Source organism: Puntius tetrazona, mitochondrion (assembly GCF_018831695.1).
Source record: "Puntius tetrazona mitochondrion, complete genome".
NCBI lineage: Eukaryota > Metazoa > Chordata > Actinopteri > Cypriniformes > Cyprinidae > Puntigrus > Puntigrus tetrazona.
The window spans coordinates 1-16550 of record NC_010110.1 but is presented as its reverse complement, the minus strand read 5'-3'; the positions used below and the strand labels follow the sequence as shown (position 1 = coordinate 16550).

Sequence of the window (16550 nt, the reverse complement as noted above, 5' to 3'; positions counted from 1 at the left end):
TTAGTACTTTTTGTTTTTTATAGTTTTTTAGTAGGAATAAATGAGCTAATGCGTTAGTGCGGTTAAAATTTGATGTGTATATATATATATACATGACGTGGGTGCCAATATTATCTCAACTCGTTGGCCTATATACGTTCTTGAATCTTCCTTGGTTTAGGGGTTTAACAAGGATAGCATAATTCTCTGGACGTAGGGGGGTAGGGGGGTTTAGACGCGCGCGAACCAAGGGGGGTATATATAGTAAGTATAAGCAAATTAAACATGTATTATGCACTTGAATTAATATAATGTAACTCTTAAGTTATGTCTTAAAATAGTTAAATTGTATTGTCACATTCAAGAAAAATGTTCAACCTTAATTTAACATTACCGTGCGCACTCTGAAATGCAAAGTGAAAGGAAGACAAATAAAAAATAACGTTATGCATATAAGAGAACGCCCGGCTTGGTGGGTAACGAAATGTATGTACTACACCATTAATCAGATGCCAGATATAATTATCCGAGGGTGGGATTATAACAGTTATGTACCTGAAATAGGAACCAGATGCCAGTAATAGTTCACTAAGTGCGACCCCCACAATTTTTGTCCCTGATTCCATCATGCGTGATATGCCTTTATGTAAATCGTTGGTGGTCTCTTACTACATTAATCTTTTTTAAGTAAATCGTAGTTAATTATTCAAGGAAAATTCTGAGGTCGACTATTTAGGGAATTAATAAATTACCCGGGTTAAAATATGTTATTTGTGAGTTTTAGACTATATGCTTATGTAAAATTATACATAATATGTACCTGCTTTATGGTTAAAATAGTGAAATGGTGATAATACATATATGTATTTAGTGCATTATGTAATATTATGCATAATATGTACTATATCATAAAGGTGATATAATACCAGAAAATAGTTTAGTGTTAGAATTCTGGCTTTGGGTGCCAGGGGTGAGAGTTAAAGTCTCTCTTTTTTGGGCTCTATGGAGGAGTTTAACCTCCGTTGTCGGATTACAAGACCGATGTTTTTAGTTAAACTAACAGGGCTATTTAACCTAGTGTTTTATTTTCTCATCATCCGGCTAGTGGGATAAGGATGAGGAAGAGTGCGAAGTACAGGACGGATGCGATTTGTCCAATAATAATAAATGGGTGTTCTACTGGTATTCCGCCGATTCATGTTAGGATAGCTATGTCTGCTACTAAGGTTCAGAATAGGAGTTGGGTGAGAGGTCGGAATGTTATGCCTCGTTGTTTTGAGGTGTGTAGCATTGGTACAAGCATTAGTACAAGAATTGAAAATAGCAGGGCTAATACTCCGCCAAGTTTGTTAGGAATAGATCGTAAGATAGCGTAGGCGAATAGGAAGTATCATTCTGGTTTAATGTGTGGTGGGGTAACTAATGGGTTAGCTGGGGTGAAGTTTTCTGGGTCTCCTAAGAGGTTTGGGGAGAAGAGTGCTAGTAATGCTAGGGCTGTAATTAAAATTACGAACCCTAGGAGGTCTTTGTAAGTGAAGTATGGGTGGAATGGAATTTTGTCTGCGTTTGAGTTTAGTCCAATTGGGTTATTTGATCCTGTTTCGTGAAGGAAAAGAAGATGTAGGATGGTTATGGCGGCGATAATAAATGGTAGGAGGAAGTGGAAGGCAAAGAATCGTGTTAAAGTTGCATTATCTACTGAAAACCCGCCTCAAATTCATTGAACTAGCATGTTTCCTACATATGGAACAGCGGATAATAGGTTGGTAATTACTGTGGCCCCTCAGAATGATATTTGTCCTCATGGGAGAACATATCCTACAAAGGCTGTCATTATTACTAATAGGAGAAGTACTACACCGATGTTTCATGTTTCTTTATAAAGGTAAGAGCCGTAGTATAAGCCTCGGGCGATATGTATGTAGATACAGATAAAGAAGAATGATGCGCCGTTGGCATGAATATTTCGAATTAATCATCCAAAGTTTACATCTCGGCAAATGTGTGTTACTGATGAAAATGCGGTTGAGATGTCTGATGTGTAGTGTATGGCTAAGAATAAGCCGGTTAGGATTTGGGTAATTAAACACAGGCCTAGTAGGGATCCGAAGTTTCATCATGAGGAGATGCTAGATGGTGTTGGTAGGTCAATTAGTGCTTCATTTACAATTTTGATGAGCGGGTGAGTTTTTCGTAGGCTTGCCATTAGATAGTTCTTGTAGTTGAATAACAACGGTGGTTCTTCAAGCCACTGGTCTTAGTTAAAATCTAAGCAGGAACTATGACTTATACTATATCTATATTATTAGTAGCTTTGATTATTGGTCTTATTGCTGTTGCCTCTAATCCTTCTCCATATTTTGGTGCATTTGGTTTAGTTATGGTAGCTGGGGTTGGGTGTGGGGTTTTGGCTTGTCACGGGGGTTCTTTTCTATCATTGGTTCTTTTTTTAATCTACTTAGGTGGGATGCTTGTAGTTTTTGCTTATTCAGCGGCTTTAGCTGCTGATCCTTTCCCGGAGGCTTGAGGTAGTCGCCCGGTGTTAATTTATGTGTTTATTTATTTGTCAGGTGTTGGTTTAATGGCTTTATTTTTTTGTGGTGGTTGGTATGAAGGTTCTTGGGTAATTGTGGATGGATGAGGGGAGTTTTCTGCGTTATGTGGTGACTTAGGTGGTGTGGCCGTAATATACTCGTTTGGTGGGGGTATGCTGGTAATTTGTGCTTGAGCATTGCTTTTAGCGTTATTTGCTGTATTAGAGCTTATTCGTGGCTTAAGCCATGGGGCTATTCGTGCGGTTTAAAGGATTATTAGGATGATAGCTAGTATTAGGGTTAGGGCAAAGATGGCTAGGTATGTTTTGATTATTCCTTGGGCTATGTCATTTATAATTTTTGATATGCTTATTTGTATTAGTGATAGGCTTTTAGGTCCGGCGGTTTCTAATCAAGTTTTGTCGAGTTGGGTTGCGGTTGTTTGGCCTAGTGTAAGTTTAAGTTTAGGTAGGATTCGATGAATTATTGTTGGGAAGAATCCTAATAGGTTTGAGAAGTGGTGTGTTTTGATGACCGGGATAACTTTTACTTGTTTATTTGTCATGTCGGCTAGTTTAAATGCTATTATTAAACCTAAGATGGTTACGATGATGGCTGCTGTTTTTATTAGAATTGGTATGGTTATGATTGGGGTTTTTGTTGGTGGAAAATTTTGTGTAATAATAAAGCCTGCTACAATACTTCCTCAGGCAAGTCGTTTGATTGAGTTAATTACTAAGGGGTCGTTTTCGTTAATAGGTGTTATTGGTAAGAGTCGTGGGGTTCCTATTGTAACGAAGTAAATTAATCGAAAGCTATAAACTGCAGTGAATGATGTGGCAATTAGTGTTATGACTAGGGCCCAGGCGTTTAAGTGGGAGGTATTTAGGGCTTCAATAATTGCGTCTTTTGAGAAAAATCCTGCTAGGAATGGGGTTCCTATAAGGGCCAGGCTGCTAATTGTGAAGTAGGTTGCGGTAGTTGGCATGGTGTGGAATAAGCCTCCTATTTTTCGGATGTCTTGTTCGCCATTTAAGCTATGGATAATTGATCCGGAGCAAAGGAAAAGTATGGCTTTGAAGAATGCATGGGTACAGATGTGAAGGAAAGCTAGTTGTGGTTGGTTGAGTCCAATGGTAACTATTATTAACCCTAGTTGACTTGATGTTGATAAGGCTACGATTTTTTTGATGTCATTTTGGGTCAGAGCGCAGGTGGCTGTAAACAGTGAAGTTAATGCGCCTAGGCATAGGCAGGTTGTTAGGGTTAATTGGTTGTTTTCTATTAATGGGTGAAGGCGGATTAATAAGAAAATTCCTGCAACTACTATGGTACTAGAGTGCAGTAGGGCGGATACTGGTGTGGGGCCCTCCATGGCAGAAAGAAGTCATGGGTGTAGGCCGAATTGAGCTGATTTTCCTATGGCTGCTAGGACCACTCCCAGCATGGGCAGGGTTATGTCGATGTTTTCTGATGCTATAAAGACTTGTTGAATTTCTCAGGAGTTTAGATTTATTGCGAATCAGGATATAGTTAAGATTAGCCCGATGTCTCCTACTCGGTTATATATTATAGCCTGGATCGCTGCTGTGTTGGCGTCTGCTCGTCCGTGTCATCATCCGATGAGGAGGAATGATATAATTCCTACTCCTTCTCAGCCAATGAATAGTTGAAACAAGTTGTTTGCTGTTACTAGGGTAATTATAGCTAGTAGGAATATTAGTAAGAATTTAAAGAATTGGTTAATATTTGGGTCGGAGTGTATATATCATAGTGCAAACTCTAGAATTGATCAAGTGATGAACAGGGCGAGTGGGACAAAGATTAATGAGTAGAAATCAAATTTTAGGCTAATGTCTATGTTTAGTGTTTGGATTTGTATTCATTGTCAGTTTATGATAATTCCTTCTGTTTTTAGGTTTAAGTAAATCATAAGTGGTAGAAGGCTAATGTAAAATGCGGAACTTACAGCAGTTTTGGTTATTTTTGAGAGCTCTAGTTTTTGATTAGGGTATAGTGTTTTTAGGAGAGGATATACTAGGGTGAGTAGTACTAATATAAGTGATGAGTATATAATTATAGTCACTGTTTTCACTTGGATTTGCACCAAGAGTTTTTGGTTCCTAAGACCAATGGATAAGCTGTTATCCTTTGAAAACTCGAGGAAGCCGCGGATTTTAGCCGCGGTCGAGAGAATTAGCAGTGCTGTCGTTTTTACTGTACATCCTCGGTGAGTAAGGGGATTTGAACCCCTGTCTTTAGAATCACAATCTAATATTTTGGTTAAACTATACTTACAGTAGCATCATCCTAATATAAGCTCTGGTTTTACCACTATTAAGATTACTGGGGCCAGATGTAAAACTATTAGTAGGTGTTCTCGGGTGTGGTAGGGTTGAAGTCCTATGATATGATTTGGGGTTTGACCTCGCTGTGACATGAGGAATATGTATAGGGAATATCCAGCTGTAATTAATGTGCCTAGGCCTGTAAGTAAAATTGTTCATGGGGATCAGTTGAATATTGTTACGATGATTATAAGCTCTCCTATCAGGTTGGGTAGGGGGGGTAGTGCTAAGTTAGCTAGGTTGGCGATAAATCATCAGGTTGCGGCAAGTGGGAAAATTGCTTGTAGTCCTCGGGCTAGCATTATTGTTCGGCTGTGGGTTCGTTCATAGGCTGAATTAGCCAGGCAGAATAATGCTGAGGATACTAGTCCGTGAGCAATTATTAGGATAATCGCTCCTGAAAATCCTCATGAAGTTTGGGTTAAAATTCCTGCCGCTACTAGTCCTATATGACTAACAGATGAGTAAGCGATTAATAATTTTAAATCGGTTTGCCGGAGGCAGATGGATCCTGTTATAATGATTCCTCAAAGGGCTAAGATGATAAACGGGTATGTTAGTTCTTGAGGTGGTGGATTTAATATGACTATTACACGCATTATTCCATATCCGCCTAGTTTTAGTAATACTGCTGCTAGAACTATAGATCCTGCCACAGGGGCTTCTACGTGTGCTTTTGGTAATCACAGGTGTACGCCATAGAGTGGTATTTTAACTAGAAATGCGATTAAGCAGCCGGCTCATCAGAGTGTATTACCTCAAGAATCAAGTTGTGATGATTCTGGGTATTGGAGAATTAACATGGATAGTGTTCCTGAGGTAGTTTGAAGTGTTAGTAGAGCAATTAGGAGTGGTAAAGATCCTGCTAGGGTGTAAAATAAGAAGTAAGTTCCAGCGTTTAGTCGTTCAACCTGATTACCTCATCGGGTGATAATAATTAGGGTTGGGATAAGTGTAGCTTCAAATATAATATAAAATATAAGGATTTCCGTGGCTCCAAATGCTATGATTAAGAAGGTTTGTAGAAGGGCAAGGAGTGTGATATAAGATCGTTGGCGGTTAATTGGTTCTGGGTTTATATGGTTTTGGCTGGCTAAAATTATGAGCGGTAATAATCAGCATGTGAGGACAAGCAGTGGTGTTGATAGTGGGTCTGTGGCTAAATATGGGTTAGAGCATGTTCATCCAGCTTCAGACGTTCATTTTAATCAGGTTAGGCTAATAAAAGCAATAAAAAGACTCTGTGCTGTGGTGGTTGTTCATAATCATTTTCGGGGTGTTAATCAAATTGTTGGGAATAATATAATTGTTGGGGCTAAGATTTTTAACATTGTAGAAGGTTTAAGTTTTGTAATTGGTCGGTACCGTGGGTGCGGGCTGTAGCCACTATTAGTGCTAATCCGATGCTGGCTTCGCATGCAGAGAGGGCTAAAAGTATCACAGGGGCTACGGAGAAACTTGTGATTTGTAGCTGTAGTGCTCATAAGGCTAGTGCAAGGAACAGTGATAATATTATTCCTTCTAAGCATAGGAGTGCGGAAAGTAGGTGGGTTCGATGAAATGCTAATCCTAGTAATCCTAAAATAAATGCTGAGCTAAAGCTAAAGTGTACAGGTGTCATAGGGGAGACGTGGGGTTAAACCACGATCTTCTGAGCCGAAATCAGAGGTCTTGTTTTGGACTAGCTCCCTATTCTGCTCATTCTAGGCCGCCTTGGGTTCATTCATAAATTAAGCCTAAAATTAGCAATACTAATACTGATGCAGCTCAAAAGAATGTGTTAGTGGGGTCATGTAGGTGGTTTCCTCAAGGTAGTGGGAGGAGGAGGGCAATTTCAAGATCAAAGAGGATAAATAAAATAGCTACTAGAAAGAAGTGTAGTGAAAATGGTAGTCGAGCTGACCCCAGGGGATCAAATCCGCATTCGTATGGGGATAGTTTTTCTGAGTCTGGATTCATTAGGGGTATTCAAAAAGCTACGATTATTAGAATTGATGATAGTGCTGTTATAATTATCATAATGGTAATTAGATTCACTATCTTTCCTTGGAGTTTAACCAAGACTGTGTGATTGGAAGTCACTTGTACTGAATTTAATACTAGAAAGATTATGAGCCTCATCAGTAGATAGAGACGTAGAGGAATAGTCATACTACGTCAACGAAGTGTCAGTATCAGGCGGCGGCTTCGAAGCCAAAGTGGTGTTCTGATGTAAAGTGGTATCGGATTTGTCGCAGAAGGCAGACTGCTAGGAAAGTTGAGCCAATGATAACATGTAGTCCGTGAAATCCTGTGGCTACAAAGAATGTTGAGCCGTAAACTCCGTCTGCAATTGTGAATGGTGCTTCATAATATTCTATGGCTTGAAGTGCAGTGAAATAAAGGCCTAGTAGAATCGTTAATGTAAGTGAATGAATAGCTTGTTTGCGTTTACCTTCTATAATGCTGTGATGGGCTCATGTTACTGTAACCCCCGATGCTAGTAGAACAGCTGTATTTAGTAGGGGCACTTCAAATGGGTCTAGTGGGGTAATTCCTGTTGGGGGTCAGCAGCCTCCTAGTTCTGGTGTGGGTGCTAGGCTTGAGTGATAAAAGGCTCAGAAGAACCCCAGGAAGAAGAATACTTCAGAAGTGATAAATAAAATTATCCCATATCGTAATCCTTTTTGAACAGGCGGTGTATGATGACCTTGAAAGGTTCCTTCTCGGATAATATCACGTCATCATTGATACATGGTTAATAGTAGTAGAATAAGTCCTAGTGTTATTAATGTAATTGAGTGGAAGTGGAATCAAATTGCTAAGCCGGAGGTTATGAGTAGAGCAGCGATAGCCCCAGTTAAAGGTCATGGGCTTGGGTCAACTATGTGGTAGGCGTGTGCTTGATGGGCCATTAGATGTTTTCTTGTAGATAAAGACTTAGTAGGAGAACAAACACGTATGCTTGAATTATTGCTACTGCAACCTCTAGTAGTGTGAGAAGGAATAGAACAGTGGCGGTTAAAATTGCTACTGCGGGTATTATTGGTATAAGGACAAATACAGCTGTGGCAATTAGTTGAATTAAGAGGTGACCTGCTGTTAGGTTGGCTGTGAGTCGGACTCCGAGGGCTAATGGTCGAATGAATAGGCTAATTGTTTCGATAATGATTAGTACTGGGATTAGTGGAACTGGCGTACCTTCTGGTAGAAGGTGTCCTAGGGCAACTGTTGGTTGATTTCGCATTCCAATAATTACTGTAGCAAGTCATAGTGGCACAGCAAATCCTATATTGAGTGATAGTTGTGTTGTTGGTGTGAATGTATATGGTAGCAGGCCTAATATATTAATTGTAATTAAGAAGGTTATTAATGAGGTAAACAATAGTGCTCATTTATGTCCTCCTATGTTTAGTGGTATTAATAATTGATTTGTAAATCGGTTAATTAGTCATCCTTGAATTGTAATTAACCGGTTATTAATTATTCGAGATGAGGGGGTTGGGTAAAGTACTCATGGAAGTGAAATTGCAATAGCAATTAGTGGCATTCCTAGATATGAGGGGCTGGCGAATTGGTCAAAGAAGCTTGCTATCATGGTCAGTCTCAGGTTTCAGTTTTATGTTTTTCAGCATTTACCGGTGTTGGTTCATTTGGTGAAACATGGTTTAAAATTTTAGTTGGAATAATAGTTAAGAAAACTAATCAAGTAAATGTTAAGATTAAAAATCATGGGCCGGGATCTAGTTGTGGCATTTCACTAGGGGTGGTCGGTAATCACCAACTTTGGCTTAAAAGGCCAACGCTTGGTCCAGTATTTTAGCTTCCTAGTGAAGCTAGGTGAAGTGTAAGTGAAGATCAGGATTCGAAGTTTTTTAGTGGTACTGATTCAACTACAATTGGTATAAAGCTGTGATTGGCTCCGCAGATTTCTGAGCATTGACCATAAAATACTCCTGGGCGTGACGAGATAAAGGCAGTTTGATTTAGTCGGCCTGGAACTGCGTCTATTTTTACGCCCAGGGCTGGTACAGCTCAGGAGTGTAGTACGTCTTCGGCAGTTACTAAGACACGGATTGGTGATTCTATTGGAATTACTATTCGGGTGTCTGTTTCTAAGAGACGGAATTGTCCGGGGGTAAGATATTGTGTTGGGACTATATATGAGTCGAACCCTAGATTTTTGTAGTCTGTATATTCATAGCTTCAGTATCATTGATGTCCAATGGCTTTAATTGTTAGATGTGGGTCATTAATTTCATCTATAAGATAAAGAATGCGTAATGATGGTAGTGCAATTAGGATTAAAATAACGGCTGGTAAAATTGTTCATACAATTTCAATTTCTTGAGAATCTAAAATATATTTATTAGTGAGTTTAGTTGATACTATTGCAACAATAATATATAAGACTAAGGTGCTAATTAGGAATACAATTATTAATGCGTGGTCATGGAAATGCAGAAGTTCTTCTATCACGGGTGATGCTGCGTCTTGAAATCCTAGTTGTGATGGGTGTGCCATTAAATTAAGACATGTAGGAGTTTAACCTGCATTTTCGCCTCGACAAGGTGATGTATTTGAACATTTTACTAATGTCTTTAAGAAAGTGACGGAGTGGTTACGTGGCCGGCTTGAAACCGGCACATGGGGGTTCAATTCCTCCCTTTCTCGTTAATTTGATTGAATTTGGACGAATGCTGGTTCCTCGTAAGTATGGTAGGGAGGCGGGCAGCCATTAAGTCATTCTACGTTTGTTGTTGTTAATTCAACAGATGAGACTTCTCGTTTAGCGGCGAAGGCTTCTCATAGAATAAATAGGAACATAATTACAGCTACTAAAGAAATTAATGACCCAATAGATGATACTGTATTTCATAGTGCGTAGGCATCTGGGTAGTCGGAATATCGTCGTGGCATGCCTGCTAGACCTAGGAAGTGTTGTGGGAAGAATGTTAGATTTACTCCAATAAATATAACCCCAAAGTGGATTTTTGTTCAAGTACTGTGAAGGGAGTATCCTGAAAGTAGGGGAAATCAATGAACGAAAGCTGCTATAATGGCAAATACGGCACCCATAGATAATACATAGTGGAAATGTGCTACTACGTAATAGGTGTCGTGAAGAACAATGTCAAGTGATGAGTTGGATAGGACGATTCCTGTTAATCCTCCAACAGTAAACAGGAAAATAAAGCCCAGGGCTCATAGTATTGGTGTTTCTCATTTGATTGAGCCACCGTGAAGGGTGGCTAATCAGCTAAATACTTTTACACCTGTTGGGATTGCAATAATTATTGTTGCGGATGTAAAGTATGCGCGGGTGTCTACATCTATTCCTACAGTGAATATGTGGTGTGCCCATACAATAAACCCAAGGAGGCCGATGGCTATTATAGCTCAGACTATTCCTATATAACCAAATGGTTCTTTTTTACCTGAATAATAGGCTACAACATGAGAAATAATTCCAAACCCTGGGAGAATGAGAATGTAAACTTCTGGGTGTCCGAAGAATCAGAATAAGTGTTGATATAAGATTGGGTCACCTCCACCGGCTGGGTCGAAGAATGTGGTGTTTAAATTTCGGTCTGTTAAAAGTATTGTAATTCCGGCGGCTAAAACAGGTAGTGAAAGAAGAAGAAGGACGGCAGTTACAAGGACAGATCACACAAATAGGGGTGTTTGGTATTGAGATAGGGCCGGGGGTTTTATATTAATTGTTGTGGTGATAAAATTAATTGCACCAAGAATTGATGAGACCCCCGCTAAATGAAGCGAGAAGATCGTTAAGTCTACTGATGCTCCGGCATGGGCTAGGTTTCCTGCAAGTGGTGGGTACACTGTTCATCCTGTTCCTGCACCAGCCTCTACTCCAGAAGAGGCTAATAATAGAAGGAATGATGGGGGTAGAAGTCAGAAGCTCATGTTGTTTATTCGGGGAAATGCTATATCTGGGGCCCCAATTATTAATGGCACAAGTCAATTTCCAAAGCCTCCAATGAGGATTGGTATGACTATAAAGAAGATTATTACGAAAGCGTGAGCAGTAACGATAACATTATAAATTTGATCATCACCTAAAAGCGCTCCGGGTTGGCTTAATTCAGCCCGGATAAGAAGGCTTAAGGCGGTCCCGACTATCCCAGCCCAGGCACCAAATACAAGATAGAGGGTGCCAATGTCTTTATGATTAGTGGAGAAAAATCAGCGGGTAATTGCCACAGGTAGGATAGCCGAGAATAGGCAGTGGGTTGTAGCCCCGAAGACAGAGGTTTGAGTCCTCTTCTTACCAAGTCCTGCGGTGTTAGAGCACGTTGAATTGCAAATTCAAAAGTGTAAATTAGTATTTACCCGGGCTTTTCCCGCCTTTCCGGTTTTTAATGGCGGGAAAAGTAGATGGATGCTCGCTGGATTGAGCGCTTAGCTGTTAATTAAGAATTTGTAGGATCGAGGCCTTCCCATCTAGTAAAGCCTTAGCTTAATAAAAGTATCTGGTTTGCATTCAGGAGATGTGAGTTAGTGTCTCACAGGTTTTAACGGAAATTAGAAGATTTTAACTTCTGCTTTAAGCTTTGAAGGCTCTCTGGACTAAAATTATCCTAAATTTCCAGGTAAATAAGATTAAAACGGTTGGGGTTGTTGGAAGAAGGAGTATGGCTATTGTAATTATTAATAGTACTGGGAGAGGTATTTTAGTTTGTTTACATCGTCATACGGATGGCTTATTACTTACATCTGGTTTAATTGTTAGTATAATTACGTAACATAGTCGTAGGTAGAAGAATAAGCTAATTAGGGTAGCTAAGGCTATAATTGTGGCAATAATTAATATTTCTTGTTTAGCTATTTCTTGTAAAATTAATCATTTGGGTATGAAACCTGTAAGTGGGGGAAGTCCTGCTAGTGATAGGAGGACTAGGGCAGCTATTGAGGCCAAGATTGGGTTGTTTGATCAAATGATTGATATTGAGTCGAGTTTTTTAATTATTAGTGTTTTAAAAATCATGAATATTGCGGAGGTTAAAATAATATAAATTGTTAGTGAGATTAAAGCGATTTTAGGTGAGAATTGAATAATCACGATTATTCAGCCCATGTGCGCAATTGATGAGTAGGCTATGATTTTTCGTAGTTGGGTTTGGTTAAGGCCTCCTCAGCCTCCCACCATTGTTGACACAGCTCCTAAAAATGTGAGTAGTAACGGGTCAATGTTATGTGCTGTTTGAATAAGTAATGCGAATGGAGCAAGTTTTTGTCAGGTTGAGAGGATTAATCCTGTTGTAAGGTCTAATCCTTGAAGAACTTCTGGTAGTCAGAAGTGTGTGGGTGCAAGTCCAATTTTTAATGCTAAGGCTATTATAAATATTGTGCTGGCGATTGGGTTAGTTAGGCTATTAATATCTCAGACTCCTGTTGTTCAGGCATTTGTTAGGCTTGAAAATATAATAATTGCTGCTCCAGCAGCTTGTGTTATAAAATATTTAGTTGCGGACTCTACTGCTCGTGGGTGGTGGGGTTGTGCTATAAGTGGAATAATAGCTAGTGTGTTGATTTCTAAGCCTATTCAGGCTAGAATTCAGTTAGAACTAATAAAGGTTATGAACGTTCCTAGTCCAAGGCTAAATATGAATGTGGAAAGAACGTAAGGGTTCATTGGGAGGGGGTAGATTTTAACTACCATGTTCGGAGTATGGACCCGAAAGCTTGATTAGCTGACCTTGCCTTAGGAAGTGGTGTAGAGGAAGCACATTGAATTTTGATTTCTAGTGTAAGGGTTCAATTCCCTTCTTTCTAAGGAGCTGAGGGGATTTTAACCCCTGTAAGTTACTCTATCAAAGTAATCCTTTGGTGCTCAGGCACAGATCCTGGGCTATAGTTGGGGTGGGAGTCCTGCTGTAGCAATTGGCAGGGCGGCGTGCCATAATACTAAGGCAAGTGTTAATGGGAGGAAATTTTTTCACATTAAATGCATTAGTTGATCATATCGAAATCGTGGGTATGTGGTTCGTACTCATAAAAACACTAAGGACAGAAGAGAGGCTTTAGTTATTAAATTGACGGTTGTGAGTTCTGGGATGTTTGGGTTGTGTGAGGCTCCCAGGAATAGTACGGCTGAGAGTGTATTTATTAATAAAATATTGGAGTATTCAGCTAGGAATAGTAAGGTAAATGGTCCTCCTGCATATTCCACGTTAAAGCCTGATACTAACTCTGATTCGCCCTCTGTAAGGTCAAACGGTGCTCGGTTTGTTTCTGCTAGTGTTGAAATATACCATATTGCTGCTAAAGGTCAAATTGGAAATAATAGTCAAATTTTTTCTTGAGTATTGCTAAGTGTTAGTAGATTATACCCCCCTGATAAGATAGCTACTGAGATTAGGATAAGTCCAAGGCTAACTTCATATGAAATTGTTTGGGCTACGGCTCGTATGGCCCCAATAAGTGCGTATTTTGAGTTTGATGCTCATCCTGCTCCTAAAATTGAATAGACTGCGAGGCTTGATAAGGCTATAATGAATAAGATTCCAAGGTTGAGGTTAATTAGCGGGTGGGGTATTGGGATGGGTGTTCATAGGATTAAAGCTAGGGTTAGTGCGAGTGTTGGGGCAGCCAAAAATAGAATTGGGGATGCTATGGATGGTCGGATTGGTTCTTTAACAAATAGCTTAACACCATCGGCGATTGGCTGGAGTAGCCCAAAGGTTCCTACTGTGCAAGGTCCTTTTCGTTTTTGTAGATATCCTAATATTTTTCGTTCAACTAACGTTAGGAAGGCTACTGCTAATAGAATTGGTGCAATATAGGCCAAGGAGCTAATTAATATGATTAACATAATTGGGGGGAGGATTTGAACCTCCGGGTAAAAGGGCTTAGGCCTTTTGCAATTATACCATGCTCTGCCACCCCAATATGTCCTTATCTTGGTCGGGACTTTGTTCTCCCTTTAATACTATTTATTTGTTTTCATGGGTTGAGGGTGGGGCTTGCCGGTGGTATGGGCCCCTCTTTCCCGGTCCTTTCGTACTAGGAAAAGTAGAGTTACAGATAGAAACTGACCTGGATTGCTCCGGTCTGAACTCAGATCACGTAGGACTTTAATCGTTGAACAAACGAACCCTTAATAGCGGCTGCACCATTAGGATGTCCTGATCCAACATCGAGGTCGTAAACCCTCTCGTCGATATGGTCTCTTGGAGAGGATTGCGCTGTTATCCCTGGGGTAACTTGGTTCGTTGATCGGCTGTTAGTTAGCCGGATCATTTATGGTCAGATGTTCTGTGGCTTAGAGATGTCTCTCTTAGTTTTGAGGGGTGGTCTCATTCCACTTGGAGGTTTTCTTTTTCTCCATGGTCGCCCCAACCGAAGGTATTATTTCATAATCCACAAGGTTTATAATAAAGGAGTTGCTTTGTATATTAAGCTGCTTGACGTGGGTGAATTTTTACCTTAAGCTCCAAAGGGTCTTCTCGTCTTGTATGTTTATACCCGCTTCTGCACGGGTAGATCAATTTTACTGACTTGATAAGGGAGACAGTTAAGCCCTCGTTTGGCCATTCATACAGGTCTTTATTTAAAAGACAAGTGATTGCGCTACCTTTGCACGGTTAGGATACCGCGGCCGTTAAACTTTTGGTCACTGGGCAGGCTGGACCTCTTATACTTGGTTTGTTGCAGGAGGCGATGTTTTTGGTAAACAGGCGAGGCTTGGGTTTGCCGAGTTCCTTCCTTATCTTTAAGTCTTTCCTTTAAGTGGCACTCCAGTGTGGGGTTAACGATGATTTAGTTGTGAATTTTTCTTGAATTTACTGATAGCTCACATTACTCTCTTTGATTGAGTTCGTTAATTACCAATGGTTAATCCAGTTTGGTTTACACTTGTGCTAGGGAGAAGGGTGTAGTTCTTCTTGTTACTCATTTTAGCATAATCTTTCCCATGGTGGCATGGGTTGGCCTAATAGAAATAGGGGAATAAGATTTATATTATCAAAATAATAAACTTTTTTTTGTCTGAGCTTTGACGCTTTCTATTTAGGTGGCTGCTTTTAGGCCCACTAAAACATATGTTTTAATTATTATGATCTTTATCCTCCTTAAAAGGTTGTGTCCTTGGTTAAAGGGGCTGTACCCCCTTTAACTAACTCTCATAAGTAGCTTTATGGTCTTACTATATTGATTTTTGGCTAAAGGTTAATGAGGCTGAACTTCTATTCATTTTTTAGGCAACCAGCTATCACCAGGTTCGGTAGGTCTGTCACTTCTACCCGGAGCTCTTCCCACTCTTTTGCCACAGAGACGGGTTGGCCCTAATAGGCTGTCTCGGGGTAGCTCACCTGGTTTCGGGGTTTCAAACTAAAGGTCTCTTTGCTTGGGATTACTGGCTAAATCATGATGCAAAAGGCACAAGGTTTAGTCTTTGCTTTTTAGTGCTTATATGGGTTATTTCATTTCTCTTTCAGCTTTCCCTTACGGTACTATATCTATTGCTTTATGTTGAACCTTTTTTGTCTCCCATACTAAGGTAATAGAATGATTTAATTTATAAAGTAAGTTTATTTTATTTTATCTATAATTAAAAGTTAAGAAAATTGTTAAGCTAGCTGTTTGGCTCAGGGTGACCCAACTTTCATGGGTGTCTTCTCGGTGTAAGTGAGATGCTTAGTTAGCTCAGCCACACCCTGGGTTTAATCCAAGTGCACTTTCCAGTACACTTACCATGTTACGACTTATCTCCCCTTATGTATGTGCTATTGTATTAAGTATCTTTGTGCGTAATATTGGGGAGGGTGACGGGCGGTGTGTACGCGTCTCAGAGCCAGATTCAATTGGACACTCTATTTCCTATTTACTGCTAAATCCTCCTTCAAGCATTGTTTCATTATGCATATTCGTTAATATTCTGTAGTAGAAAATGTAGCCCATTTCTTTCCACCTCATACGCTACACCTCGACCTGTCGTTCTGGGTTGTACTCATTTTGCTTACTTTATATCCTTCACAGGGTGAGCTTGCGACGGCGGTATATATACTGGGATGACTAGAAGTGGTAAGGTTTAACGGGGATTATCGGTTCTAGAACAGGCTCCTCTAGGTGGAACTGAGACACCGTCAGGTCCTTTGGGTTTTAAGCTGGTGCTTGTAGTTCCCTGGCGAACATTTTATTGTATACTGATGTTTAAGTTTACGGCTAAGCATAGTGGGGTATCTAATCCCAGTTTGTTTCTTAGCTTTCGTGGGGTCGGGTTGTTGTGTTAAAGCTACTTTCGTGTTACTGGGTTTCGGACATCTAAAAGCTTATGACAGCTAAGGGGCCATTTGGCTTTAAAAAAGTTCTTTATCCCTAACCACTCTTTACGCCGCGTGCTATCAACTGGGGCCTCTCGTTTAACCGCGGTAGCTGGCACGAGTTTTACCGGCTCTCTTAGCTTTAATTGAGTCAAGTTTTCACTTATGGCTAAATGTCTATCACTGCTGAATACCCTTGGGGGTGTGGCCTTAGCTGGACGTCTTGGGCTAATACTTGTGCCTGATGTCTGCTCCTCATCTGCCGAACGGGTGTCGAGGGCGTATTCACTGGGCTGCGGAGACTTGCATGTGTAAGTTGAGCTAGAGCTGATAGTAAGGTAGGGACCATACCTTTGTGCGCGCGGGGTGTTTTAAGACCCATCTTAGCATCTTCAGTGCTATGCTTTGAATTAAGCTACGCTAGC

General features: G+C 40.2%; 13 protein-coding genes across 13 annotated transcripts, besides 24 other annotated features; 1 reads left to right on the top strand and 12 right to left on the bottom strand. All coding sequences in view use genetic code 2, as the record gives it.

Annotated features, from left to right (window-relative positions):
• Nucleotides 1–905: 905 nt before the first annotated feature.
• Nucleotides 906–976, top strand: a tRNA (tRNA-Pro).
• Nucleotides 976–1045, bottom strand: a tRNA (tRNA-Thr).
• A 3-nt stretch (nt 1046–1048) lies between these two features.
• On the bottom strand, nt 1049–2185 carry CYTB. The gene has a single exon. A coding sequence (YP_001595584.1; cytochrome b) covers nt 1049–2185, from the start codon at nt 2183–2185 to the stop codon at nt 1049–1051; it is 1137 nt and encodes a 378-aa protein.
• A 6-nt stretch (nt 2186–2191) lies between these two features.
• Nucleotides 2192–2260, top strand: a tRNA (tRNA-Glu).
• Nucleotides 2261–2782, top strand: ND6. The gene has a single exon. A coding sequence (YP_001595583.1; NADH dehydrogenase subunit 6) covers nt 2261–2782, from the start codon at nt 2261–2263 to the stop codon at nt 2780–2782; it is 522 nt and encodes a 173-aa protein.
• ND5 lies at nt 2779–4599 on the bottom strand. Its single transcript has one exon. A coding sequence (YP_001595582.1; NADH dehydrogenase subunit 5) covers nt 2779–4599, from the start codon at nt 4597–4599 to the stop codon at nt 2779–2781; it is 1821 nt and encodes a 606-aa protein.
• Nucleotides 4600–4672, bottom strand: a tRNA (tRNA-Leu).
• Nucleotide 4673: 1 nt separating this feature from the next.
• Nucleotides 4674–4741, bottom strand: a tRNA (tRNA-Ser).
• A 1-nt stretch (nt 4742) lies between these two features.
• Nucleotides 4743–4811, bottom strand: a tRNA (tRNA-His).
• ND4 lies at nt 4812–6192 on the bottom strand. Its single transcript has one exon. Coding sequence (YP_001595581.1; NADH dehydrogenase subunit 4) is annotated over nt 4812–6192 (1381 nt in total).
• ND4L lies at nt 6186–6482 on the bottom strand. The gene has a single exon. A coding sequence (YP_001595580.1; NADH dehydrogenase subunit 4L) covers nt 6186–6482, from the start codon at nt 6480–6482 to the stop codon at nt 6186–6188; it is 297 nt and encodes a 98-aa protein.
• Nucleotides 6483–6552, bottom strand: a tRNA (tRNA-Arg).
• ND3 lies at nt 6553–6898 on the bottom strand. The gene has a single exon. Coding sequence (YP_001595579.1; NADH dehydrogenase subunit 3) is annotated over nt 6553–6898 (346 nt in total).
• Nucleotides 6899–6970, bottom strand: a tRNA (tRNA-Gly).
• COX3 lies at nt 6971–7755 on the bottom strand. Its single transcript has one exon. Coding sequence (YP_001595578.1; cytochrome c oxidase subunit III) is annotated over nt 6971–7755 (785 nt in total).
• On the bottom strand, nt 7755–8438 carry ATP6. The gene has a single exon. A coding sequence (YP_001595577.1; ATP synthase F0 subunit 6) covers nt 7755–8438, from the start codon at nt 8436–8438 to the stop codon at nt 7755–7757; it is 684 nt and encodes a 227-aa protein.
• ATP8 lies at nt 8432–8596 on the bottom strand. Its single transcript has one exon. A coding sequence (YP_001595576.1; ATP synthase F0 subunit 8) covers nt 8432–8596, from the start codon at nt 8594–8596 to the stop codon at nt 8432–8434; it is 165 nt and encodes a 54-aa protein.
• Nucleotide 8597: 1 nt separating this feature from the next.
• Nucleotides 8598–8673, bottom strand: a tRNA (tRNA-Lys).
• On the bottom strand, nt 8674–9364 carry COX2. Its single transcript has one exon. Coding sequence (YP_001595575.1; cytochrome c oxidase subunit II) is annotated over nt 8674–9364 (691 nt in total).
• Nucleotides 9365–9369: 5 nt separating this feature from the next.
• Nucleotides 9370–9442, bottom strand: a tRNA (tRNA-Asp).
• A 1-nt stretch (nt 9443) lies between these two features.
• Nucleotides 9444–9514, top strand: a tRNA (tRNA-Ser).
• COX1 lies at nt 9515–11065 on the bottom strand. Its single transcript has one exon. A coding sequence (YP_001595574.1; cytochrome c oxidase subunit I) covers nt 9515–11065, from the start codon at nt 11063–11065 to the stop codon at nt 9515–9517; it is 1551 nt and encodes a 516-aa protein.
• A 1-nt stretch (nt 11066) lies between these two features.
• Nucleotides 11067–11135, top strand: a tRNA (tRNA-Tyr).
• Nucleotide 11136: 1 nt separating this feature from the next.
• Nucleotides 11137–11203, top strand: a tRNA (tRNA-Cys).
• A 33-nt stretch (nt 11204–11236) lies between these two features.
• Nucleotides 11237–11309, top strand: a tRNA (tRNA-Asn).
• A 1-nt stretch (nt 11310) lies between these two features.
• Nucleotides 11311–11379, top strand: a tRNA (tRNA-Ala).
• Nucleotide 11380: 1 nt separating this feature from the next.
• Nucleotides 11381–11452, bottom strand: a tRNA (tRNA-Trp).
• ND2 lies at nt 11453–12497 on the bottom strand. Its single transcript has one exon. Coding sequence (YP_001595573.1; NADH dehydrogenase subunit 2) is annotated over nt 11453–12497 (1045 nt in total).
• Nucleotides 12498–12566, bottom strand: a tRNA (tRNA-Met).
• A 1-nt stretch (nt 12567) lies between these two features.
• Nucleotides 12568–12638, top strand: a tRNA (tRNA-Gln).
• Nucleotides 12638–12709, bottom strand: a tRNA (tRNA-Ile).
• A 4-nt stretch (nt 12710–12713) lies between these two features.
• ND1 lies at nt 12714–13676 on the bottom strand. Its single transcript has one exon. A coding sequence (YP_001595572.1; NADH dehydrogenase subunit 1) covers nt 12714–13676, from the start codon at nt 13674–13676 to the stop codon at nt 12714–12716; it is 963 nt and encodes a 320-aa protein.
• Nucleotides 13677–13753, bottom strand: a tRNA (tRNA-Leu).
• Nucleotides 13752–15450, bottom strand: an rRNA (l-rRNA).
• Nucleotides 15451–15522, bottom strand: a tRNA (tRNA-Val).
• Nucleotides 15523–16481, bottom strand: an rRNA (s-rRNA).
• Nucleotides 16482–16550, bottom strand: a tRNA (tRNA-Phe).